At 41.1% G+C, this 26,081-nt stretch overlaps 2 protein-coding genes across 2 annotated transcripts; one reads left to right on the top strand and one right to left on the bottom strand.

Moving 5' to 3' along the window:
* Nucleotides 1–1,510: 1,510 nt before the first annotated feature.
* On the top strand, nt 1,511–10,572 carry LOC111075292 (E3 ubiquitin-protein ligase RNF185). The gene is made up of 4 exons (XM_022368477.2): nt 1,511–1,619; nt 9,172–9,761; nt 9,840–10,006; nt 10,097–10,572. The coding sequence occupies exons 2-4, from the start codon at nt 9,184–9,186 to the stop codon at nt 10,195–10,197; spliced, it is 846 nt and encodes a 281-aa protein (XP_022224169.1). The 5' UTR covers nt 1,511–1,619; nt 9,172–9,183; the 3' UTR covers nt 10,198–10,572.
* A 500-nt stretch (nt 10,573–11,072) lies between these two features.
* On the bottom strand, nt 11,073–19,593 carry LOC121405267. The gene is made up of 3 exons (XM_041595891.1): nt 19,470–19,593; nt 13,069–14,319; nt 11,073–13,000 (listed from the first exon to the last, which is right to left on the bottom strand). The coding sequence occupies exons 1-3, from the start codon at nt 19,591–19,593 to the stop codon at nt 11,073–11,075; spliced, it is 3,303 nt and encodes a 1,100-aa protein (XP_041451825.1).
* Nucleotides 19,594–26,081: the final 6,488 nt, after the last annotated feature.

Raw genomic sequence — 26,081 nt, 5'->3', positions numbered from 1 at the left:
AAATACAAATAGGCTGTATTAGGATCGGGCCCTGGACAGACTGAGAGGCTGTACCCCGGCCTGAGAAAACCTCCTTACAACAATATACCCCTTAACTCTTGTTCAGTCGCATATTTAAGCATTAATTAATATTACATAATATACACTTATCGAATAAGTCAGGTCGACCCATGTAACGGGAGACATAATAACAAACGACAAAGCATTGTAGCTGAGTCAACAATAACCGCTTCTGCAGCAATTTCTGCCAACGATGCGATCGCTCTTCAGAGTGCAAAAACACTGGTGCAATTGCTGACTATCAAAATTGCCCAATAACACAATATCATATTAAATCCAAATTAATTTAATATTAATTTCAATTTTCTTTTACCATATTCTTACTAGACTCAGCACTTTCTGTACCTTTTGTTACCTATAAATAGAATTTAAGTTTGTTGAATAAAATCAGTATCAGAAACAGTACCATCACTGCCTGTTCACTCATTCTCTACAACTGCAATCAACAGAGGCTGTCGCCGTGTCTTTAGACCCTCATTTGCACGACGTAGGAAACCCTCTCCGCAGTCCAACTGGTTCAAGTTCTAGTTGCGACGACAAATTTGTAAACGGTTTATGTACCGTATGCTTTTTTTTTTTTTTGCGCACAGTTTTTGCCTACATCTTGCACCATTCACTTCAGGAATATTTGTAGAACATATATTCCTGAGCTGAGTGTCAGCTGTTCTCTCAGTCCACAGACGGTCCCGATAATTCTGTGGATTCCGCTCGTGTTGCTGGATACACACTCCAGGAAAACGTAAACGTAAGCCACTCCGATTTGTGTCTCAAATGTATATAAATACATATATAAAATTATTTTAGTTCAAATCACTTGTGTTATAGAATCTAAAAAACATAAATTTATTGACAAAGTTTATAGTACGGCAACAAACTAAGTCGAATGCTGACGGCATTTACACAATATTTATATGCAAAAGTAAAAATAAATGCATATAATAAAAAAAAGATGCCAATTCCTCGTTTATGTTGCGGCAGATCAGTTCAGGTCGCTACATCAGCCCTCAAACCAAAACGAAAAACCAATTCAAGCGCCCAAAAATTGTAGAACCCACGCAAGCACATTATGTGAGAATACATGGCACACACACATTTACGTAAACTGAAATCTCAAGCAAAGTCGTTTCGGCAGGTAAAAATTATTCCATGCATACAATCATATATTTTGGTGTGTTACACGTGCACACATAAATGCTTGCTGTCCGTCGGCTCGAGTCACGTCTTGAGCCGAACGCGGTCATTCCCAGAGCCGAAGACCAGGGAACGTACGCTGAAAACTCAGCTGCACCACTTTCGTTGTATTAACTGGCACTTCTATATACTGTATGGTTAGTGGCACTAGTCAAAAATTCCCACCGTTACCCCGGGATGTGCTTAGTGTGCTGAGGCTATAATGTTATCCTAAAACATCGATATAATGCACCCAAACATCAATCACATCGATTGTACTCCAGGTCTATTTTGGATTGGACGTGTAACCAGACCATAATTTGATACGCCAATTGAGAATTTTAATAAATAAACAATACGTTTCTATTTTTCCATTCCAACCATTTTATGTACGTAAATATCGTATCGTTATATTAAAAAACACATCCTTGGTATACGTGTTTATTTGGACTACCCGTTCGTGTATATTTATATGCATGTACATACATACATACATACGTATAATCAAGTTGATATACATTTGCAACTAAACCCAGAATGAACAAGGACAAAATAGATTACCTACATAAGTAGCAACATTATTAACAAGAATATTTTTATTCTGATTCAAGGCATTTAATTCTAAATATTTATACATATATATTTGTGCAGTGTTTTTAAACTCCACTATGCCAATGTAAACATACATACATATGTATGGGTGTGTGGCTTGGCTTAGCAGATGAACGTTTATATTTTGATATTCACGTATTAATAGTTAATACATTAGTCGCACGGTGCCATTAATATAAATATATTTATACTAATATGAACTTGTAAATTTGTATGTATTTCTTATAATCTTATTACCATCTTTATTTTTGACAAAGTACACATTAGCTTATACTATGTAAATATGTATACGTGCATATCACGAGTTTGATTTTTTTTTATTCCAATCCCGAAACATGTTAGTCTGCATGAGGATATAAAAATTAGATTCTAAATACACTAAGCACACATTATTCGTACACCCTTAACATTCTAGTTTAAAGTTTAAACATGGCAGTCTCACACCTGCATCCCAGTTGAGGCCACGCACATCAAATGTTTTTCTGGACTGATTCTATACGGTCCTGGTGTACTTTGTACTGGGGGCACCATACACAAGACCCTTACTCTAAAATCGGACAGACAAGCGAGATATAGAGAGTCTTCATTATATAGTGGTCGTCAAATTCCTTTGACCACCTCTTTATAAACCCAAGCACGCCCATGGCCTTCTTTACCATGGTATAAATGTTTTCAGAAAACATTAACTTTGGGTCTAATTTAACACCAAGATCATCAACCAAGGTAATTCTCTCAAGAGAACCACCGCAGAGGCTATAAGGAGCCAAAAAGGGGCTGGAGCGATGAAATGTCATTACTTTGCATTTCGAAGCATTTAGGTGTAACATATTTGCACAACACCCTGACTAAAAGTTATTGAGATCGGATTGCAAGCGAGAGTGAAATGAAATATCCTTATACTGGGCGCAGAGTCTAACATCATCCGCATACATGAGTACTCGAGAGTTTGTTAATACTAAAGGCAGGTCATTAATAAAGAGTGTCAATAGAATGGTGCCTAGATGGCTGCCCTGTGGTACTCCAGAAGTAACCTTAACAGGTGAAGAAAAGGAGTTTTTGAAGAGGACTCTTTGAGACCTAGAACGAAGGTAGCTAGAAATCAATCTCAAAAGATTAGGCGGAAGGTCAAGTTTTTGTGCTAGGAGGGAATGGTTTACAGATTGGAATGCTTTACTGAAATCAGTGTAAATAACATCCGTCTGCAAATTACCTTGGAAGCCTTTAATGATAAAAGAGGTAAAATCTAATAAATTGGTGGTTGTTGATCGCCGCCTTATAAATCCGTGTTGAGACGGAGATATAAGTGGTTTGCAGAGATGTTGCAAATGCGGAGTTAAAATTTTTTCAAACATTTTAGGAATAGCGGATAACTTAGATATACCTCTATAATTATTTGTGCCGTATCGTATCCTGCATCGAGATAGGTAATTTTTATAGCATTGAGCGTTAAGAACGGAGAAATTTGACCGAGCGAGAGAGAGAAGAGGGAAAACCAACTTCTCGAAATTTTGTATAAAGTCTTGATTTTAAGTTTTTTAGACTAGATAACTCTTCGGTAAAACAAGGAGGCTTCCCAGATGTGTCAAGTGCATTGTAAAAAATGTTTGTGCCTTTCATAACGTCAGTGCACAAGTACAGAGCGGACCAATCCAAATCCCTAATAAGGTTATTAAGCTTCGTAAACTCGGCTTTACAAAAGCAGCGGACACGTTCAGGTAGCCTACCCATTCGGTCTTGTTAAACCTGGACCATGAAATGTTCCGACGTGAAGTTTGAGTTTACTGAAATGAGGACCCCACCTCCACGTCGAGACGAACGGTCATTTCTAAAAATGTGTACCGACCTGCCAAAACTTCGGAACTAAGGATGTCCGGCTTTAACCAGGTCTCGGTAAACACAATAACGTGGGACGAGAATGCGAGACTCTCAAGGAAAAGAGTGCTGATCTGCTTCTTGCAGGTTTATTTTGGCAAAGAAGACAGAAAATTCTTGATTGATGTCTTTTATTTTTTTATTTCGGGAAAAAAAAGTTCAAAACAAAAAGCAATCAGACCACTGAGCAGAGCAAATGCTTAAAGCGAAATCGGTAAAAATAAGACGAGAGAGAGAAGTGGTTGCAGCAACATCTTATAAGTGAGAGCGTTACTGCACAAAAAGTTACAAGAGCGAGAGACAAAGAACAGTTATTGAGAGTTAGGTGATAGAGAGAGAGAGAGTGATAGACGGAAAAAGCTACGACAAAGAGCGGCTAAATGTAATGAGAGGGCGTACTTACGAAAAGCAACAACACAAACACACGACTAACCGACTCAAAAAATTAAATTAATAAGTTGTGTTTTTACACAATTATTAGGCATGCACCCGCGGTAAAAATTGATTTTAATGTAAGTTAGTTAGAGAGTTAAATTATAGATAAAAACACCGGATGTTTAAGTTAAACAAAAGGAAAATGCGGAGCGCAAAACAAAAACACGTCTGGTCACTAAGAAAGAGAACGAACGAATATTGTCTAAAAGTCCTCTGCACAACCTTTCCTTCAAGATATTGGTGCCCTATGCATTAATATTGACCCACTAAACAAGCAGAGCCATTTTCAAGGATTCTTTCAATGAAATTTTGGGTATTTGTATCCTTTTTTCCAAATTTCTCCAAACATGCTTCATCGGAATTAAGTCAGGTAACTGGAGCTGAGTTTTCATTGGTTGCATTGGTAAATTGGTGGCAAGATTTGATCCAAAAAAGATACATTTTTTCGGCATAATTTTGGCTGATACAAGATTGTCTTAGGACTGCCCAAATTTAATGGACATTGATGGAATTTGTCCTCAAATTATCATTGTACATGTCCTTGCTAATTTTGTCATTAATTAAGACCATTCTCACAGCTCCAGCTGCACCTATACACCCACAAACCTCTATGCTCCCTCAGCCATTCATTATAGTTGGTATTCGATTTTTCTCATTAATGACTTTATTTACTTTTGTGATTTAACTGGTGAATCCAAATATGACAATTTTTGGATTAATGGATCAATTTTAATGCGTAGTTCACTAGCGTGAGCCAAAAAATGTTTTTTTTGAAATTTAAACGGGACACCCCTTAATTTTGTTATCTTAAGCTTGGATATTAAAGTTTTTATTTTTATTTTAAAAAAATTTGTTAGAGGTTGCTACCGAATTTTTTCTTTGCTGAATGAATTGAATAATGTGGTGAAATCTATTGCATATACATATGTTGATACCATTAATATCGTAATTAATCAGTTATTGGCAGTAAAAAACATGCACAAGTTTTTGCGAACAATTTAACTAAATATATCAACCTCAGCTGAACTTCCTGAGATTCACTAATCGTAAATTTTTTAACAGTAACTAAAAAATAAAATAAAAATTCCTAATTATCCATATGAACTAGTTAAGTTTCAATATTATTTGAAAAAAAACGACGAATTATTTTTTTAATGTATATTTAACCAAACGAGAAGGAACGTGCGAGTCGCTTTTGGGGACGCGACTCTACTTATACCCGTACTCAGTCAGTATATATATTTTTGAGCATATGATTTTTTAAAATTTTAGAATTTGAGAACTTAAAAAAAAAATTTTACATTTTAAATTTGTTTGCTACATCTGCTATCTACATCTACAATGTATATTCTACATCTAACATGTAGATTGTACATGTTCCATTTAGATTCTACATCTCCTCCGCTGGGGGTTGCTCGCGCACTGAACGAGGCAGAGTGTGCGAGCGAGAAAGAGAATCAGTAGCGTGTTTCATTCAGGGGGAGACGGGTGAAGCAACTGAAAATGAATTTCTTCATTCTGGCTACAATTATGATCCGACCTGATTCAGATTTGGCAATCTGGTAGATATGGGCATTCTCTACGATTCTGCGTTTTCAGGCTGGGCTGGGCGAAATTCTGAAATACACTTGTAGCAGTGTGATATCACATAAGTCCGGAAATAAAATTTGGTTTCTCTAGCTCTTATAGTCTCTGAGATCTAGGCGCTCATCGAGACGGACAGACAGACAGACAGACATGGCTATATCGACTCGGCTATTGATGCTGATCAAGAATATATATACTTTATGGGGTCGGAAACGTTTCCTTCTCTGCGTTACACACATCCACTTTTAACACAAATCTAATAGACCCCTTAACTCTTTTTTGAGCACGGTTATAAAAAGTGTGTTTTTCTTTTCGTGGTAGCAACCCTCAAACATAACATTTAAAAAAAAATTGTATAATTTCAATTACTAACAAAGAACAGAATAAGGGGGTGTCCGCTTGAAAAAACAAAAAACAAAATTTTAGCATATTCCGCTTTAAAAAACAAAAAATAAATTTTTTATCAAACTTTGGCCCAGCCTAATAGGGCAACAATACCTTGGGGAAAGGAAGAACCTAACGACTGCACGAATAATTTATGTGCGCCAAAAAGTGACTTTTTGCTTTGCTCACAAAAGAGGAAAATGTGTGGCAGCCACAATTTTAAGGATACGATAAAACTGAATCTGAATCAGATCGGATCATAATTATAGCCAGAATGAAGAAATTCATTTTCAGCTGCTCCCCCTGCCTCCTTCAGCAATAGACTCGCTACTCATTCTCTTTCTCGCTCGCACACTCTGCCGCGTTCACACTGTGCGCGAGCAACCCCTAGCGGAGGACATGTAGAATCTAAATGGTACATGTAGAATATACATGTCAGATGTAGAATATACATTGTAGATGTAGATAACAGATTTAGCAAAAAAATGTAAAATTTAATTCTATAATTCTAAAAAATCAAAAAAGCTCAAAAGTGTATATACTGTCTGAGTACGGGTATAAGTAGAGTCGCGTCCCAGAAGCGACTCACACGTTCCTTCTCGTTTATAAAGATACCATAGTAGAAAATTAAAAAAAAATTGTATGAACAGATAGTAAAAATGTTGATCTTTGATATAAAATGAACTTTTTCTGTTTTTAGTTTATTAAACATGCACAGTTGTGTTCAATGAAATAGTAGTGCCGCACCTCATCACTTTCAAAACTGTTTTTGAGACACTTCCAGTTATCCAAATTGAAGAAACTATACCATTTTAAATAGACTGGACTGTAAGCATTAAAAAAACCGAAGAAATATCCATACATTTGAGTTCCATCTTCTTGTTTTACATGACATAAGCCGAATACCCATAAAATATGCTGTTCAATGAAATAGTAGTGTTTTTTTTTTTTAGAAAATTGAAAAAAAAACAACGAAACTCAAATATAAAACATATATTTTAGGTTCTTCATGTTTCTTGAGCTTTAATATTTAGTTTTTAATCAATTTAGTTTTCATCGCGAAACTGTACCGGCCGAATATGGGTCATAAATCTCTTGCCAACGCTTCAATAGAAGTTGCGCCAATAATCCTTGAACCACTTGCTAGAACTTTGCTCTGGTTGACGGATTTGCAGTTGCAACAATGTATTTGGTATTCCAGCATAAGATTTCGATGAGAATAATATTCAGTTGGACAGTTGGCCATGGCAAAACGTCGATCTTTTCCGATGAAAATCAATTCTTAGCGAGATTTTATGGGTGTTTCAAGTCATTATCCGGTTAAAACAGCCTTTTAACAGGAATTTTTCAACTGTAATATGTATGTCTGTGAATGCCAAACATAATCTTTTGAGTCTATCTTACCAAATAGTACAACTTTACTATCATCAGTCAAAAGCATTTATGTCACTGTGACACAGGCCATTCCACATGCGTTTTTCCAAACTGAAGTCATGCACCCATGTACTCCTAGATCCAAACGCGGAGCTTTCTGGGACCTTTCTGCATTCAATTAATGTATATTATACCGTCTAAGAACTGTCACATCACTGACAGAGCGATTTACAATTTTTATACCCGTACTCAAAAAAGAATTAATATTATCAATATATATCAATATTGTATTTGTGGTAAAATTGGATGTGTGCAACGCAGAGAGGAAACGTTTCCGACCCCATAAAGTATTTATACTCTTGATCAGCATCAATTGCCAAGTCGATATAGCCATGTCCGTTTGTCCGTCTTGATGAGCGCCTAAATCTCAGAGACTATAAAAGCTAGAGCAACCAAATTTTGTTTCCAGGCTCATGTGATATCACACTGCTATAAGTGTATTTCAAAATTTCGCCCCGCCCGCCCCGCCCCACAAAGGACGAAAATCTGTGGCAGGCACAATTTTAAAGAATGAAGAAATTAATTTTCAGTTGCTTCCCCCACCTCCTCCAGCAAGGGACCACGCTACTTATTCTCTTTCTCGCTCGCACACTCTGCCTCGTTATGTACGCCAGCGCCAGCTGGCGGAGAAGATGTAGAATCTAAATGGTACATGTAGAATATACATGTTAGATGTATAATCTACATGTTAGATGTAACATATAAATTGTAGATGTAGATAACAGATTTAGCAAAAAAATGTAAATGTTTTTAAATTCTACATAAATCATAAGCTAAAAAATTTATATACTGACTGAGTACGGGTATAAAAGTAGAGTCGCGTCCCCAGATGCGACTCACACGTTCCTTCTCGTTATTTTTATACCCATACTCAAAGAGTTATGGGGTATATTAGTTTTTTGGTAAAAGTGGATGTGTGCAACGCTGAGAAGGAAACGTTTCCGACCCCATAAAGTATATATATTCTTGATCAGCATCAATATCTGAGTCTGTCTGTCTGTCCGTCCGTCCGTCCCGATGAGCGCATAGTTCTCAGAGACTATAAGAGCTATAGCAACAACATTTTGTTTTCAGACTCCGCCCCCACAAAGAACGAAAATCTGTGCCAGCCACAATTTTAAAGATACGATAAAACTAAAAACGCAGTATCGTAAAGAATGACCATATCTACCGGATTGCCAAATATGGATCTGATCGAATCATTATTATAGCCAGAATAATAATTACTGAGTAATAAGTACTCAGTCAGTATATCAATTTTTGAATTTTTTTTTGCTAAATCTGTTACGTCTACAATGTCCAAGCCACATCTGAATTGTAGATTCTACATACAAAATGTAGATTCTACATCTTCTTCGCAAAGGTCGTGCATTGCATAGGGCGGAGTGTGTGCGAGCGAGAAAGAGAATGGATAGCGTGGTCTCGTGCTGCTTTTCCTTCTCTGCGTTGCACACATCCACTTTCACCACAAATACAATATACCCCTTAGATCTTCGAGTACGGGTATAAAAATAACAGTTTTTTCATCGTTGAACATCCTGAAAACTTAAAATTAAATTTTTTTTGTGTGATTTATACAATAAACCTTATAATGATTATGTTCTCTACATGTGGAAGAGTGGATCAAACATGGAAATGCCACATTTTGCGACAGTACCGGAGCAGCCCAACCTACCATATACTGGGAGTAGCAATGTCAACAATACGGACACAGTCACAGAGCACGTGAACAATGAAAAACACAATAAACATATTTCTTCAACTCAAATGCGACCGTTTGAAAAGTCAACGTTGACAGTTTCGGAGGAAGAAGGGGCTGCTTCTAGTACATCGTACTCATTTACGGGCAGTTCTCTTGCTGGTGGAAACATTGCTGATTTGAAGAAATCTGGCGATCCTGGGACTGCACAGTCAGGATCGCCTGACTCTGAACCTGGCTTAAGTGCCAAAACCAAGGACACACCCGGCAACAGTTCTACCGATAAAGAACAAAGCGATGAGTCACTTTATGAGTGTAACATATGTTTGGACACAGCAAAAGATGCCGTGGTTAGTATGTGTGGGCATTTGTTCTGCTGGCCCTGCTTACACCAGTGGCTATTAACGCGCCCCAGTCGTAAACTCTGCCCAGTATGCAAGGCTGCAGTGGACAAAGACAAAGTCATACCACTTTATGGGCGAAATAGCACGCGACAAGAGGATCCTCGGTAAGTAAAACTTCAACTAAAAAATAAATTAGGAAAAAATTCAATTCAACAATGATATTTGCTAACCTATTTCTACAGCAATAAAGTTCCCCCACGACCTGCTGGCCACCGCACCGAGCCAGAGCCGGCGCCTGGTTTTCCTGGCTTTGGATTTGGTGATGGTTTTCACATGTCGTTTGGTATTGGCGCTTTTCCTTTCGGTTTTATTACATCCTCACTAAATTTTGGTGAACCGCGTCCGCCTGGTGAGTTCGTTTCCGTTTGTGTTGAAACATTGTGTGTTAACTTGTTTCAATATTTCCATTTGCTTTATTTGCCTCCTTTCTTTTTTTAAGCTGCCAATCGAGGCACCACGCAATACGAGGACGAACAGACACTTTCCAAGCTGTTTCTTTATTTGGCCTTTCTGTGCATCGGATGGCTGCTCTTTGCATAAAATCTGCCGACAGCTGTATATGAGAATGACAACAACAACATTGACATTAAACCGTTAAGATGGAAAACACAATAATAATAGGTTCCAACAGCGAAATTTCAATGGAAAGGATTTGGATTGCAATGGATTTCGTTGAGTATATTGGTTATAATGCGATTAAATCACAAGAATTCATAAGAAACATTTAGCGTCCTGAATAAAGAAAAACAAAATGAGTTTAGTTCGCCTCAACGCCCTTCTCAAAAAACCCACGAGTTGTCCCGAAATGTTAATTGAAACCTATTATTTCTGTATGCTCTTGAATCGCCTTTATATATTAATAACTATAAATTAGCTGTACAAAAAAGATATATGGAAATACATAATTTACTAAATGACTAAATAACTAAATTTCACCACTGTCGTTAATTCAATAGTTTCATTTCAATATAAATGTTGCCTAGGTGGTTGCGAATGAGTGGACTGTATTAATCTATATGTAGTTTTATTTTATTCATATATATATATTAGTGGTTTAAATGTTATTTGCACAGCGGGTTTTATACAAAGCGGGGGCGACAAATATGATAAATATAATTTTGTATTGACTCAACTCCACAAATGACGTCGTGCCCATAAGGGAATTAGAAGATCACGCGATGCGACACTCCAATACCAAGACGGTGCATATCGATGTCTTCGTGTGCAGCTGCGCGTTTTGGCTATACGTGTGAGAACAGTTACAGAACGTTACAGTTAAGTTTTTGGACATAAGCAATAAGAACAGCGGGCAAAACAATAGCGAGCATATGATTAGGGCAACTACTATAGGAATGAATATTGACCTAAAACTAAGCGATTAATTTCTCAACATACCGGCCCCCCTGAACGACTGTTCAGTTAAAGGGAAGCACAGCAATTTTGGTGATAGGTCTCTTGTACACTCCTCGGGCAGTTTTTACGGTGACCACTCGAACTCTCTCGTCTTGACCAGGATGAACTTCGGTGATTCGGCCAAGCAGCCACTTGCTAGGAGGTTGATTCGGCTCCTTCAGTACCACAAGCGTATCCACTGTTATGTTGTTGGTCTCCTGCTGCCATTTGGGGCGCGACTGCAAGGAAGAAAGGTATTCAAGATTCCAACGTTTCCAGAACCCTTGAACCTTGGCTTGCAGTTGTCTCCAACGCTGCAGTCTGTTAATGTTCACGTCCAAGAACGAGGGCTCTGGCACCGACATATGAGGTTGACCTGTAAGAAAATGAGCGGGGTTAAGGGGATCCAAGCTGTGATCGCTGGGAGCGCACAGTGGGCGAGAGTTGAGTAGACCTTCAATCTGGGTTAAAACGGATGAATATTCTTCGAAAGTTAATGCACTGCTACCAATTACTCGGCGAAGGTGATGCTTAATTGATCGTACGCCAGTCTCCCAAATACCTCCAAAATGCGGGGCAGACTGCGGAATGAAGTGCCAGTTGATTTCCTGACTCGTCAGAAAACTTGCAATGTCCTCGTCTTGACTTTGAGATACAGCCATCCGTTGCATTTCCGTTAGTTCCCGTCTGGCTCCGTGGAATGTTGTGCCATTGTCTGAGTATAAATCGGATATAGGGCCACGTCGAGACCAGAATCGTTTGAAGGCTGCGATAAATGCGGGAGTCGTCAAATCACTGACGAGTTCGATATGAATTGCTTTGGTGGACAGACAAACAAAGATAGAAAACCAAGCTTTGCCAAGCTTCGGTGTCCGACCTACCGATGTCTTGATAGTAACTGGTCCAGCGTAATCCAATACAGAATGGAGAAAACAGCGGGTGGGCTGAACGTGAAAAGCGGGAAGATCAGCCATGAGTTGTGTGCTCGTACTTTTGCGCTGGAGGAAACAAATCTTGCAGTTGAATACGATTTTCCGGACAATGTTGCGGGCACCGAGAATACAATACTTCTGTCTCAACGTATGGAACATAAATTCAACTCCAGCGTGTAGCGATGTGACGTGCTGGTGTCTAGCTAATAAAACAGCGACTGGTGATTCTTTTGGAAGAAGTATGGGATATTTTGCATCGTAAGTTGCCATTGAATTGTCAATGCGTCCTCCTACGCGCATTGTTCCTTGGTCGTCAATAAATGGAGTGTAGCGAATCAGTGCATATTGAAGCTCCCATGATGATAAAAACGATGACAGGCGTTCCTTGCTGCGAAGACGGTGTACAAAGCGAAAGCAGTAGCTTATTGTCCGCAAGAGATCATTTCCTTCATCGGAAATGTGTAGATTAACTTGAGGCTTGACCTTAACTTCCATGTGCGCAGCCTCCTCAGTCGACAGTGCAAACTTTGCCTTAGCAGGTGGCCAAGTGAGCCGTGATTGTGAAAGCCACGGTGGTCCATTCCACCACAGCTGATGGTCTACAAGATCCCTCGGTAAAAGTCCGCGTGATGCACAGTCCGCGGGATTGTCCCCAGTGCGAATGTGTTGCCAGCAACTACGTGGACAAGCATCTAAAATCTCAGCAGCCCGATTGCAAACATAAGTGTTCCAAGTCCGAGGGGGTGATGAGAGCCAATGCAGCACAACTTCTGAGTCAGACCAACATGAGGTACTGGAAATAGGAATAGTTAGTGCTTGCTTAACCAGAGACATCAATTTTGAAAGAAGATGGGCTGCATTCAATTCGAGCCGCGGAATGGATACAGGTTTGATGGGCGCAACACGGGTTTTTGCGGCGATCATTCTGACAACATAGTCCTTACTGAGTTTCACGCGACTGTAAATAACAGCGGCGTATGCATGAGACGACGCATTGGCAAATCCATGCAGCTCCGTTGCTTGAAGTGGTAGCGAGATATGCGACACGTTTCCAATAAATAAACTTCTGCTACAAACTGTTGCCAACGTGAGCATAACTGCGGCGGTAGTGGCTCGTTCCATTCGATCGAGCTCAGCCAACTATCTTGAAAGAGAACCTTTAGAAATACATTGGTGGGGGCAAGCAAACCCAGGGGATCGTAGATCTTGGCAAGCTCCGACAGCAAAATCCGTTTTGTCAGAGCAGCTGTGGCGTCGGGAATGGTCAGCTTGAAGGAAAGGTTTTCAGCAGCCGGGTCCCAGCGTATACCAAGAACCTTCACATATTGATCTGGGCTCTCTTCCTCTAGAGCTTCAAGGGGATACTCACAAATGTCCTTTGGCAGCGATTGTAGTAGTGGCCAAAAGTTTGAACTCCATTTTCGAAGTTTAAATTGAGCTCGGCTCAATAACAAAATCAATTCATCCTTGAGTGCAATGAGTTCGTTGATATTATCGCAGCCTGTAGGAATATCATCCACGTAAGCGTCCCTTACCAGCACCGCAGCAGCATTCGGATACAACTCGGCATAATCTTGAGCGATTTGCTTGAGAACTCTAACAGCTAAAAACGGTGAAGAAGCTAAACCATATGTCACGGTCAGTAGTCGGTAATGATCAAGTGTAGCAGTCTCCTCCTTTCGCCAGACGATACGTTGGTACTGCTTGTGTTCTTCTAAAACTCGGATGCCTCTTAACATTTTCTCAATGTCCGTACAGAACACATAACGATGCTGACGGAACCGTAAACAGACTCCAAGTAAATCCCTTTGAATAGGTGGTCCAATGTGTAGCCGTGAATTAAGTGAATGTCCCTGGCAGTCCTCCCCAGAGCCATCGAACACAACTCGGCATCTTGTAGTGGTACCATCTGGTTTAAATACTGCGTGGTGTGCTAAATAATTGTGACTGGCGAGATCCTCGGCTACGGTAGTAAAAGGAATCAACTCCATGTGTCCTCGTAGTAAGTAATCCTCCATAAAGTCGACATATTGTTGTTTGAGTGCCGGAAACTTTCGAAATTTCCGTTCGAGAGAAGAAAAGCGGCGTAAGGCTTGCGGCAATGTGGACCCCATCGGCGGAGCGGAATCGTTGAATGGATATTGGACGACGTACACTCCATCGTCTCTGCGGGAATGCGTTTGAACGAAGTGTTGTTCAGCGGGATCAGTAGCGTCAATGGTAGCGCTACTTGATTGAACTTGGTCCATGTCCATGAACGATCGGACTAAGGTATCCAGATCCTCGTGAGCGTGATGAGCTAGTGCGTGGGTGTGATCAATACCGAGATGGTAGCTGCCTGTAATGACCCAACCAAAATTAGTATGAAGTGCAATAGGATATGCGAAACCAAACTCTTTGCGTTCTCTTTGTTGTATGGACGTTGGACGTTGATATGCAATGACTGCACCATCAAGTGGCCCATGCGACACCAAGCCGAAGCCTGTTACGCGCGGAACCCAGGCAGAAACGCAGCCCTCCTCCCGCCCAACCGACCGAGGGGCGCTGCCGCATGACGCGCGACGCGTGTTACCGAACCGATCGCGAGCATGCAGGAAAGATAGGTGTTAGACTAAAATTCGAGGAAAATTAGAGCTAAACACAACTCAAAGAGCTAAGCATGCAAAGATAGCTAAAAAATATAACTAATTACGGGAAAGGTATGTTAGTATTAGTGATTTAAGAAGAGGAAGGGAATTAGTAGTTGATATTATGTGGTAAAGGGAATTGAAGTCCGAGCAAAGTACCCTAAATGGTTCGTGCAAGGAATAATTCGATCTACAAAGCGGAAGGAAAAGAGGAATGAAGTTTCTAGTAGATCTAATAGGAATCGTAAAGTTTATGCGGCTCAACAAGTCAGGGCTATCTACATCACCCTTGATCAGGTTGTGCATAAAAATCACACCAAGCATTTTTCTACGACTAACTAAGGTTGGAAGGTTTATTAAAAGCAATCTACGAGGATAAGATGGCAGTCTCACACCTGCATCCCAGTTAAGGCCACGCAGAGCAAAAAGTTTTTCTGGACTGATTCTATACGGTCCTGGTGTACTTTGTACTGGGGGCACCATACACAAGAGCCGTATTCTAAAATCGGACGAACAAGCGAGATATAGAGAGTCTTCGTTATATAGGGGTCGTCAAATTCCTTTGACCACCTCTTTATAAACCCAAGCACACCCATGGCCTTATTTACCATGGTAGAAATGTGTTCAGAAAACTTCAACTTTGGGTCTAATTTAACACCAAGATCATCAACCAAGGTGATTCTCTCAAGAGAACCACCGCAGAGGCTATAAGGAGCCAATAGGGGGCTGGAGCGATGAAATGTCATTACTTTGCATTTCGAGGCATTTAGGTGTAACATATTTGCACAACACCATGATTGAAAGTTATTGAGATCGGATTGCAAGCGAGAGTGAAATGAAATGTCCTTATACTGGACACAAAGTTTAACATCATCCGCATACATGAGTACTCGAGAGTTTGTTAATACTGAAGGCAGATCATTAATAAAGAGTGTGAATAGTAGGGGGCCTAGATGGCTGCCCTGTGGTACTCCAGAAGTAACCTTAACAGGTGAAGAGAAGGAGTTTTTGAAGAGGACTCTTTGAGACCTAGAACAAAGGTAGCTAGAAATCCATCTCAAAAGATTAGGCGGAAACCCTAAAAGGTCAAGTTTTTGTGCTAAAAGGGAATGGTTTACAGAATCAAATGCTTTACTAAAATCAGTGTAAATGACATCCGTCTGCAAGTTACCTTGAAAGCCTTTAATGATAAAAGAGGTAAACTCTAATAAATTTGTGGTTGTTGATCGTCGCCTTATAAATCCGTGCTGGGACGGAGATATAAGTGATTTGCAGAGATGTTGCAAGTGCGGAGTTAAAATTTTTTCAAACATTTTAGGAATAGCGGATAACTTAGATATACCCCTTTAATTATTTGCATCAGACTTGCTACCTTTCTTATGGAGCGGAATAATAAAAGATTCCTTCCAGATGGGGGGAAGCATGAAGAGTTAATGGATAGGGTGAATAGTTTAAGCAAGGGTCCACACAGAGCGTCGGAACAGTACCTGAGTACACAGCCGGGAACTCCGTCGGGACCTGGTGAAAACACCGGCTTAACTAGTCGAAGATCATGAAGCAGTGAGCTTTCATTTAACAAGGGGCTGAAGATGCCATTCGACCTTGGTAAACTGTATGGATACGGCTGACCAGAGTAGCTTTCATGAGAATAGGTTGTTTGGATAAATTTGGCAAAAAGATCGGCAATTGCCTGATCATTGTTTGCTGACATATTGAGAAAAAATAACGAGGATGGATGTACGGACGTTCTACGCTTACTATTTACGAAGCTGTAAAACTGTTTAGGGTCCTGTGAAAATCGTATCCTGCATCGAGATAGGTAGTTCTTATAGCATTGAGCGTTAAGAACGGAGAAATTTGACCGAGCTATTACATAGTGAGAAAGAGAAGAGGGAGAACCAACTTCTCGAAATTTTTTATAAAGTCTTGATTTTAAATTTTTTAGACTGGATAACTCCTTGGTAAACCAAGGAGGCTTTCCAGATCTAACCGGACAAGAAAGTGGGACACAAGAATCAAAAAATGTGTCAAGTACATTGTAAAAAATGTGTGTGCCTTTCATAACGTCAGCACAAGTACAGAGCGGACCAATCAAAATCCCTAATATGGTTATTAAGCTTCGTAAACTTGGCTTTACGAAAGCAGCAGACACGTTCAGATAGCCTACCCATTCGATCCAATACAGTAGGGCCAATATCGACTGACACTTCGAATGTAGGATGGTAGGAGTCTTCAGGTACACTGAGTGGAAGGGCTCGGGTTAAAAACGCTATGGTCGGATCCGAGACAAAGCACAGATCAAGCAATCGACCCAAGGAATTTTTCACATGGTTGACTTGAGACAGGGATAGGTCTAGCAAGCCGTCGATAAAGTCATGTCGTGACATGGGCACAAGGTTATTAGACTCGTTTACCGAAGACCAAACAGCACCTGGCAAATTAAAATCACCAAGAACTATCATATGGTCTTTATCTGATAGCGAGGAAGAAACAGTTTTTAAAGCGGTCAGGTGATGCTCGTATATTAAGATATCCGAGGAAGGTGGAATATACGAGCAAGTAATGAAAATGCAAATGCACAGGAATTTCAGGTCTTGTTGAACCTGGACCATGAAATGTTCAGACGTGAAGTTTGAGTTTACTGAAATGAGGACCCCACCTCCACGTCGAGACGAACGGTCATTTCTAAAAATGTGTACCGACCTGCCAAAACTTCGGAACTAAGGATGTCCGGCTTTAACCAGGTCTCGGTGAACACAATAACGTGGGATGCGAATGCGAGACTCTAAAGGAAAAGAGTGCTGAGCTTACTACGCAAGCCTCTAGCATTCTGGTAGGTAACTACAAGAGAGGAAGTTAGTTTTTTGGATGGGTGGAAGTAGAGGTGGAAGATGAGGATAGAGATGGAGCACTGGTCTGAATGCTAGGAAGAGTAATGGGGGGCCTATTCTTTTTCTTAGCCTTAAACTCTTTAACCACCAAATGCTCTGGCCAAAACTTGGCGGAACAAATGGTTTCAAATTGAGTTGCGGAGACGCTTATCTTGAAGGAAGATATCTCCCTGGCGTAAAAAAAGTTAAATTTTTCCACCTTTAAGCCGACGGCTTTTATTTTGCTTTGTATAAAAGCGGTCACATCATTGGATGTGAGGTCAGGGGCTAGCCGCGAGACAAAAACTTGTCGCTTTGGTGGGACTCCCACCAGTGGTTTTGGCCCCACAGGCCTAGTACCTGTGATGGCAGTATCCGGTGTTCCTGGACATCTATTAGCTGGTGGGAGCGAAACTGAGGGGATAGTTAAGGGGTTGGGTGCGGACTCGATGGACACGGACTCTACAGACATTTCTAACTGCATACTCTCCGAAGTGACGCATTCGGCTCCCGAATCTGCATCACCAGCAGCGATCGTTGCCCTTGGAGTAGCAAACGTAATCAACTGCTGCACTAAGGGAGTGGTCGGAGTAAGTTTTTCAGATGCCGGCGGACATGAGGCAGTCGGCACTTGCAAGTCCCACGGAGTAGACTTCTTGCGCCTCGGAGACTCAGCCAGCAGCTGTAAACTGCTGAACTGAGTGTTCGTGGCCAAGAGCCGATCATATTGCTGTTTAAAGCCTACGATCAGCTCTTTAAAGCCACTCCACGTCTGCCTCATGAACGAACGCATGTCGTTTTCCACAGCACGGCATTCCTCACAACCATAATGTATGCCGTTGTTTTGGGAAATGGCGTCTCCTACACGGCCCGAGATCCCTACACATTTTGCGTGCACTACGCTTTCGCAAGGCCAGCAGGGGATATTGGGCTGGTCATGGGTGATCTGCTTCTTACAGGTTTTTTTGGCACAGACGACAGAAAATTCCATATTTATGTCTTTTTTTTTTTTACTTTGTGAAAAAAAAGTTCAAAACAAAATAGCAATCCGACCACTGTGCAGAGCAAATGCTTAGGGCAATGCTTAAAGCGAAATCGGTAAAAGATGAGAGAGGAGAGCAACAGCTTATAAGTGAGAGCGTTACTGCACAAAAAGTTACAAGAGCGAGAGTGAAAGAACAGTTATTGAGAGTTAGGTGATAGAGAGAGTGATAGATGGCAATAACTACGACAAAGAGCGGCTAAATATAATGAGAGGGCGTACTTACGAAAAGCAACAACACAAACACACGACTAACCGACGCACAAAATTTATTAAATAAGTTGTATTTTTACACAATTATCAGGCATGCACCCGCGGTAAAAGTATGATTTTAATGTACGTTAGTTAGAAAGTTAAATTATAGATAAAAAACACCGGCTGTTTAAGTTAAACAAAAGGAAAATGCGGAGCGCAAAACAAAAACACGTCTGGTCACTACGAAAGAGAACGTTTAGAGGGCTATCGTGGCCTTCTTCACTCTGTCTTTGATATTCAGGTTCCAACACAGCTTCTTGTCAATTACCAGCACTAAATATCTGGCATTGTCGCTGAAGGAGAGCCTGCATCCGTTTAGTATTGGGGGGTTGAGAGACGGGATTTTGTATTTGATTGTAAACAACACAAGTTCCGTTTTAGAGGGGTTGACTCCCAGTCCACGCGACTTTGTCCATTCTGACAGTCGCGCGAGCTTTGCGGTCATTAGATCGCAAAGTGTTTGAGGGAATTTTCCCGAGAAGATAATGGCAACGTCGTCCGCGTATGATACCACCTTGCAGCCCTCCCCTTCCAGGTCACACAGAATCTTGTTGACTGTTATGTTCCATAGAAGGGGAGACAGGACACATCCTTGCGGGGTGCCTCTGTTGACATAACTTGACTGAGTGGACGATCCCATTGATGATGTCCGTCCTGCATGTAAGCAATTGATCAATGAGCACCACCATGTGACGATCCACCCCCAGGTCAGTCAGGGCCTCCGTGATGGCCTCTGGTATGATGTTGTAAAAAGCTCCCTCGATATCTAGGAAAGCTATTAAGGAGTATTCTTTGACGTGTAGCGATTTCTCTACCATCGAGACTACTTCCTGGAGTGCCGTTTCCGTGGATTTTCCTTTTCGGTAGGCATGTTGTGCGCCTGACAGCCACTGAGGATTTAAGGTTGTTCTCCGACTAGTCTCTCAAAGGTTTTGAGAAAAAAGGACGATAGACTGATTGGTCTGAAGTCCTTTGGGGTTAAGTGTGAGGCTTTCCCTGCTTTGGGGATAAAGACTATTTTAGCCTTAAGCCAGGCGTGAGGAATTTTTCCCACTACCAGTATCTTCCTGAAGATGCATTGCAACCAGTTAATGGCTGTGTCTCCGGCTTTTTGTAATTGAGCCGGAATGACCTGGTCGGGACCAGGTGATTTGAAGGAACTAAAACTATTTATTGCCAGCTGATGTTCGTTTATGTGAGGATGTGCGCCATTGATGTTGCCGGGCCGTCAAAGGGGGGGTCTGCCGGCTCGATGGCTGTGCACCCTGGAAAATGTGTCTCGAGAAAAATATGTAGGGATTCCTCACTAGAGTTAGTCCACGTACCTCCATTGAGAGGATCTTACGGAGCCTTGCGGCTTCCGACGACTCCTCAATGTCAGAGCAGAATTTTTGCCAAGAGGCTCTCTTTGCTCTCCCAGTTTCCCTCTTATATAGGGCTAGCTTACTCTTGTAGTTTGCCCAGTGCTCCTCCTCGTTGTGGCCTTTAGCTCTATTGAAAAGAGTCCTGCAGCTTTTATGTAGGATATCTATTTGTTCTGACCACCAGGGGGTTTCCTTTTCCCCTTAGGTTTGGTTGAAGGGCATGCTGCCGTGAAGGCTTTTTTACATGCTTCCGTGAAATTGTCCACTAGACGATTAAGATCATCTTGAGTGCTAAAGGGGGAAGTAAATCTTCCATTTTTATACCCGTACTCAAAAAAGAGTTAAGGTGTATATTAGATTTGTGGTAAAAGTGGATGTGTGCAACGCAGAGAAGGAAACGTTTCCGACCCCATAAAGTATATATATTCTTGATCAGCATCAATAGCCGAGTCGATATAGCGATGTCCGTCTGTCCGTCCGTCCGCCCGTCTTGATGAGCGCCTGGATCTCAGAGACTATAAAAGCTAGAGCAACCAAATTTAGTTTCCAGACTCATGTGATATCACACTGCTACAAGTGTATTTCAAAATTTTTCCCCGCCCTCTTCCACCCTCACAAAGGACGAAAATCTGTGGCAGGCACAATTTTAAAGATACGATAAAACTAAGAACTAAGAGAATGCCCATATCTAGCAGACTGCTGAATCTGAATCAGATCGGATCATAATTACAGCCAGAATGACGAAATTAATTATCAGTTGCTTCCCCTGCCCACTCCTGTCAACAATAACGCAACTCATTTTCCTTCTCGCTCGCACACTCTGCCGCGTTCAGTGCACGAGCAACCCCTAGCGGAGATGTAGAATCTAAATGGTACATGTAGAATATACATGTTAGATGTAAAATATACATTGTAGATGTAGATGTAGATAACAGATGTAGCAAAAAAATGTAAAATGTAAAATTTTTTTTTAATTCAAAAATTCTAAAAAATCAAAAGCTCAAAAATGTATATGTTGACTGAGTACGGGTATAAGTAGAGTCGCGTCGCTAGAAGCGACTCACACGTTCCTTCTCGTTGAACTATATATATCCCAGTTGGCTTTCCTGGGGTTTATGTAGTCAGTGGGTTTAGGGTTTTCGAGAGATAGGACTGTCTCAATATACCTATGATCAGAGAAGAGTGGTCCTCTAGGACTTTCCAACTCTTAATTATGTCTGACAGTTTGTCAGACACTAAAGTGAGGTCGAAAGCCTCCTGCCGGTTTTTTATAATGAAGGTGGGATCGCTCCCCCGATTACAAATAACCAGATTCGAGTTTAGGATGAAGCTGAAAAGTGACTCACCCCTTACATTTGTGTCCGAGCTCCCCCATTGAGTGTGACGCTCAGTTGGCGGCGCAGCCTATTATGAGGCCTGTATTCGACCTCTTGCTGTGGCTGGCTAGCTTGCGAACGAGGTAACTTGGAGGATCGATTTCCTCGTGGGCCATGTAGGACGACACCAGTCTAAGGTGTGTCTCTTGTATCTCTAGGCTAGCCGCCGTGTTGTCGCCGTTGCTAAAATTGTGGAGCAGAAAGATATTTAGGTGTCTTTTTGCAAGTATGCAGCTACGAGTTTTACCTTCCGTTTGGGCTACGGTAAGCTTGTAGTCCTTCGTCGCTAATCCACAGACCTTGCCTCCTACCATGCAAGGCTCCTGGATTAGGACTACGTCGACTCCGCTTGAAACCAAGCGCAGTATGAGATCAGCAGATGCTGCTTTACAGTGGTGGAGATTGATCTGCAGAAGTCTTAGAGGCATCGTTATGATCAATCTCCACCACTTTCGTGTCGGCGTCCGAGTCGTCGGTGACCTGCCCGTCCTCGCAACACATAGCCTCGAACTCCTTCATGAGGGTCGAGTCTGTGAGGTAGCCATCCTGTTCCGGCCCCAGCTCATCATCGGGTGCTTTGATCTCCGAGGCCACCTCCTGCTCGACTGTCTTGTCGACAGGACGGGCCTCGGGCCTCGCTGCGTCCGACTTGTACACCTTGATGGTGACCGAGTTGAAGCCGAAGTTCAGCTCACTCTTAGCGGCCTCGATCGGGGCCAGCGACTCCTTGTTGAGGATGCCCACCACTTGGTTTGTGGGGCCCTGCGTCGCCTCAACTTTCACTACCTTCCAGTCCTTGGTAGATAGGTGTGGATTTCATCGCTGCAACATCTTGGGGATGCGCTCCGGCTCCTTTATTGAGGCGGGCACCCAGATTCTGGCCCTCGGTCTACTGGGTACTTCGCTCCAGTCTACCGCGACGAGCTTTGCTCCTGGGTAGACCTCTTCGACTTGCGCTACCGGTGCTTTGTACAGCTGTACGGAGCGCTCGTCTTCGCAGGCTACGATCTTTGTGTTGCCCTGGAACCATCCCATGTCCTTACAGGTTGGGGGTGGCCTAGGGTCCTTCTCCAGCAGCGGTCGGCCAATGTCGCTTCCACCCACTTCCACTGGTTCCTTGGAATCCTTCCATCTGCACTGCCTCTATCCAGGACACCAATAAGTGTCCTTTCTTTGGCAATCTGTGCGAAGGATATATTTACCAGGGCCCTTGAGCGTTTCACCGCAGGTCCTGGCGTCTCCTCGTAGCGTTGCCTTTTAGGCTGAGGAACCTCCCTTGGTTGCTTCATGCTAAAGTCGGGGAGCACTGCCGTGGCCAGCTCCACCTTCTTCAACCAGTCGGCCGACGGGCTGGTCTCCGTACTTGCGTTCTGCCGACGGAGTATGTGACCTGCACTCCTCTTTTCGGCGTACGTATATTTAGCTTTGGCGCTGGTCGACGGCAAATCGTCTCCCTCCACTTTACCAGAAGGTCGGGCAGCCGCAGTATTGCTTAGCTGCCTCTCCAAGTTTCCGTTTTGGGTTTTAAATCCCTGATTCGGGATGGGACCCCACCGAGTTCGTACCGGTACCTTCCACCGAGCAGGATTTACCTGCGATTGAGCGGGTTAGGCCAGGCCTAAGGTGCAAGGTGGTTACACAAAATACTGCTGCTTCCTGTGCATATGGGATAGTAGAGCTAGAACTGAGCATTACTCAAGAAAACTCTGGCCAAAACGGGGGAAAAATACAATGGAAAATTACAACATACAAATCTATGAAACCAGATATAAGATACTTAAGTTATTTGTATTTATTTATAAAAAGAAGTACTACCTCTGAAAAAAAAACATTAAAAAATACCAGATTTTAAAAAATTAAAAAAAAAAAACTAAACCACAAAAAAAACATAATTCTTTAAAAATTAAAAATCCCGAAATCTATCAGAAAAAGTCATTTTGGGCCACAGCGGACTAGTGTAGTAGATTAAAAGGTAATGCTTAATTTAAACAACCAATTGAATGTCCCATTGACTATTGTAACGAACTGTTTCTGTCCGTCTAATCAGCGAGGCTGCCTCAGCGGCCAACGGGCTAGTTGCAAAAAATTTCTATGTTGCCTCACAGACAAGACAGAACGCACGGGTGGATTTAGTTACGGGCTATGGGTACTTTATTGGTATCTTATACTTAATGGATCTTACTTCCTAGATAACAGTGAATTGTTTCTATTATTGTACGCTCTCGCGCCACAGGCCTCTCAGGTTCCTCGCTGGTGCTGTGGCTATGCGTCCGACCTGATCTATGCACACAACTCCGCACACACCGATTCTCTATCGACCGCCTTGGCGAGACAGCGTTACCTCTTGGCTTTCCTTTGGCACCTCGCAGACCGTGTTCCCTTCGCACACTTCGCAGAGAAGATGTAGAATTTACATTGTAGATGTATAATCTACATTTCAGATGTAGAATAAACATATTAGATGTAGATGTAGAAACAGATGTAGGAAAAAAATTTTAAACGTAAAATATTCAAAAATTCTACATGTCATATGCTCACAAATTTACATACTGAGTACTAGTATAAAAGTAGAGTCGAATCCAAAGAAGCGACTCACCGTTCCTTCTCGTTTTTTCTTAATTAATTTTTTTTGTGTATATGTAGGTGCATTAAATGGGCGTCCTTTGAAGTATTTTTCATAAAATTCAATAAAGAAACGACTCATCTGAAATTGGTTGACAAACCCTCCGAAAACAGTACTCGACAAATCCAATCCTGAAGAATCCAATCCGACTTTTTCTGATAGATATTATAGATATTTTTAAAGAATTATGGTTTTTTTCTATGGCAGAAGTTTTTTTTTAAGTCTCCTATTTTTTTTAAGCTTTTTCAGATGTAGCGCTTCTTTTTTTCACTTTTTAACTCTAGTGTCTTACTTCTGGTTGTAAAGAACTTTGCTATTTTGAAGAGATAATTAAAACAGCAGCTCAAATACTTTGTGATTTCAGCTTACCGCCTGGTAAATATAAAGCATTCAAATGCAAAAATTATGATTTTTGTGCGGTATTTTTTACATTTTAATTTTAAAGCTCAGGAAAAGTCGAAAAAAATTATATCCTGTGTTCTCTATTTTTTTTTGTGTATAAGTTTTTAATAACCTTCCAACTTGATTAAGTGTTAGACGGCGGGATACGCTACCTATTCTCTTTCTCGCTCGCACACACTCTGCCCTGTGCAGTGCGCGACCTTTTGCGGAGAAGATGTAGAATATGCATAGTAGATGTATGTATAATCTACATTTTAAATGTATAATCTATATTGTAGATGAAGATGTAGATGACAGATGTAGCAAAAAAAATTAATAATATAAAATATTTTAATATCCTTTTTACACTGGGCGCGTCTGCTATCGATATCGGCATAGACGCAATGAAGCAGAAAAGGCGTTTACATTGGAAGACGTGCGTCTTGAATTTGGATTTGGGTGTTTGATGACAAGGAAAGATACACAATTTTTTGAAAATCAACAGAATTAAGCAAGACGTCAGGAAAATGAACGAAAAAGAATTGATTCTCATATTTAAATATTATTTTCAGACATTTCATTGTAGTTTGTGGGAGTTCTTCTTCAAATTATGAAAACCACCGAAGTTCGTCTCCAGCAGTGTCTTAATGGCATCAGGGGGTCAGAAAAATTTCATATGATAATAATACAATCAGTTTCAAGTATTTTATTTAATGACTTTATGTATATTTTCACCTTTTTGCACAATCATACATTTTTAGCGCCAAAATTTGATTTTTGATCTACAATTTTTTGTTGTTATTAGTGGTGATAGTTGCGCTGATAGGCAGAAAATACCAAAAATGAGCAAAATCAATCGAATATACCGAATTGACGCACATGAATCAGACACTGACGCAACTTTTTGCCACCACTAGGGCCCTATGCTTAACCTATATAAAAAAAACTGCGTCTTCGCCAAGACGCAAAGAAGCATGACGCAGCCCCAGTGTAAACGGCCTATAAGATTCCACATGTATCATAAGCTCACATATTTATATACTGACTGAGTATGGGTATAAAAGTAGAGTCGCATACACAGATGCGTCTCACAACGTTCCTTCTCTTTTGACATTGTCCTGTGTAACCTTTAAATTTGTATATATTCAATATTAAAACTAAAATATATAATGACCATTAAACTTACTTTATTGACCAAAAAAAGCTAAGGTTAGCTAAGGTACCAGAAAAAAAGTAATTTGACTATTTATTGTAAAGCTTCTAAACATTTTACCACCATATGTGCAGATTACAATTTAAGATTTTCATATCAAATGCAGTTTATTTCATGAAAATATCTTGATTTGCTCAGAAGCTATTAATTATCAAGCTGAAATGGCCGAAGTCCCCACTGTGTGAGCTTAATTAATGCACCATGGTCCATTAAATATTATTAAGGCTCGAAATCTATCAGAAAATGTCTTTTTGGCGAACATGACCATGACCATATCGTTTAGGCTGCTCATTCTGATCTATTTACTTTATGAGATCGAAATTACTTCCTTTTGTAGGTTATTTTTTTT

This window comes from Drosophila obscura, unplaced genomic scaffold, assembly GCF_018151105.1.
Source record: "Drosophila obscura isolate BZ-5 IFL unplaced genomic scaffold, ASM1815110v1 contig_87, whole genome shotgun sequence".
In the NCBI taxonomy this organism is placed as follows: domain Eukaryota; kingdom Metazoa; phylum Arthropoda; class Insecta; order Diptera; family Drosophilidae; genus Drosophila; species Drosophila obscura.
The sequence above is the reverse complement of the archived record's forward strand: the minus strand, read 5'-3'. Positions and strand labels throughout refer to the sequence as shown.

Bases quoted from the DNA above. Each gene is read 5' to 3' on its own strand.
- LOC111075292 (XM_022368477.2), top strand. From the start codon at position 9,184: ATGGAAATGCCACATTTTGCGACAGTACCGGAGCAGCCCAACCTACCA. The intron at 9,762-9,839 runs GTAAGTAAAACT...CTATTTCTACAG, and splicing joins ACGCGACAAGAGGATCCTCG to CAATAAAGTTCCCCCACGAC. The intron at 10,007-10,096 runs GTGAGTTCGTTT...TCTTTTTTTAAG, and splicing joins TGGTGAACCGCGTCCGCCTG to CTGCCAATCGAGGCACCACG.
- LOC121405267 (XM_041595891.1), bottom strand. From the start codon at position 19,593: ATGGTAGAGAAATCGCTACACGTCAAAGAATACTCCTTAATAGCTTTC. The intron at 14,320-19,469 runs GTCACATGGTGG...GGGTCATTACAG, and splicing joins GACTGACCTGGGGGTGGATC to GCAGCTACCATCTCGGTATT. The intron at 13,001-13,068 runs GTTGGCAACAGT...TACCACTTCAAG, and splicing joins ACCGCCGCAGTTATGCTCAC to CAACGGAGCTGCATGGATTT.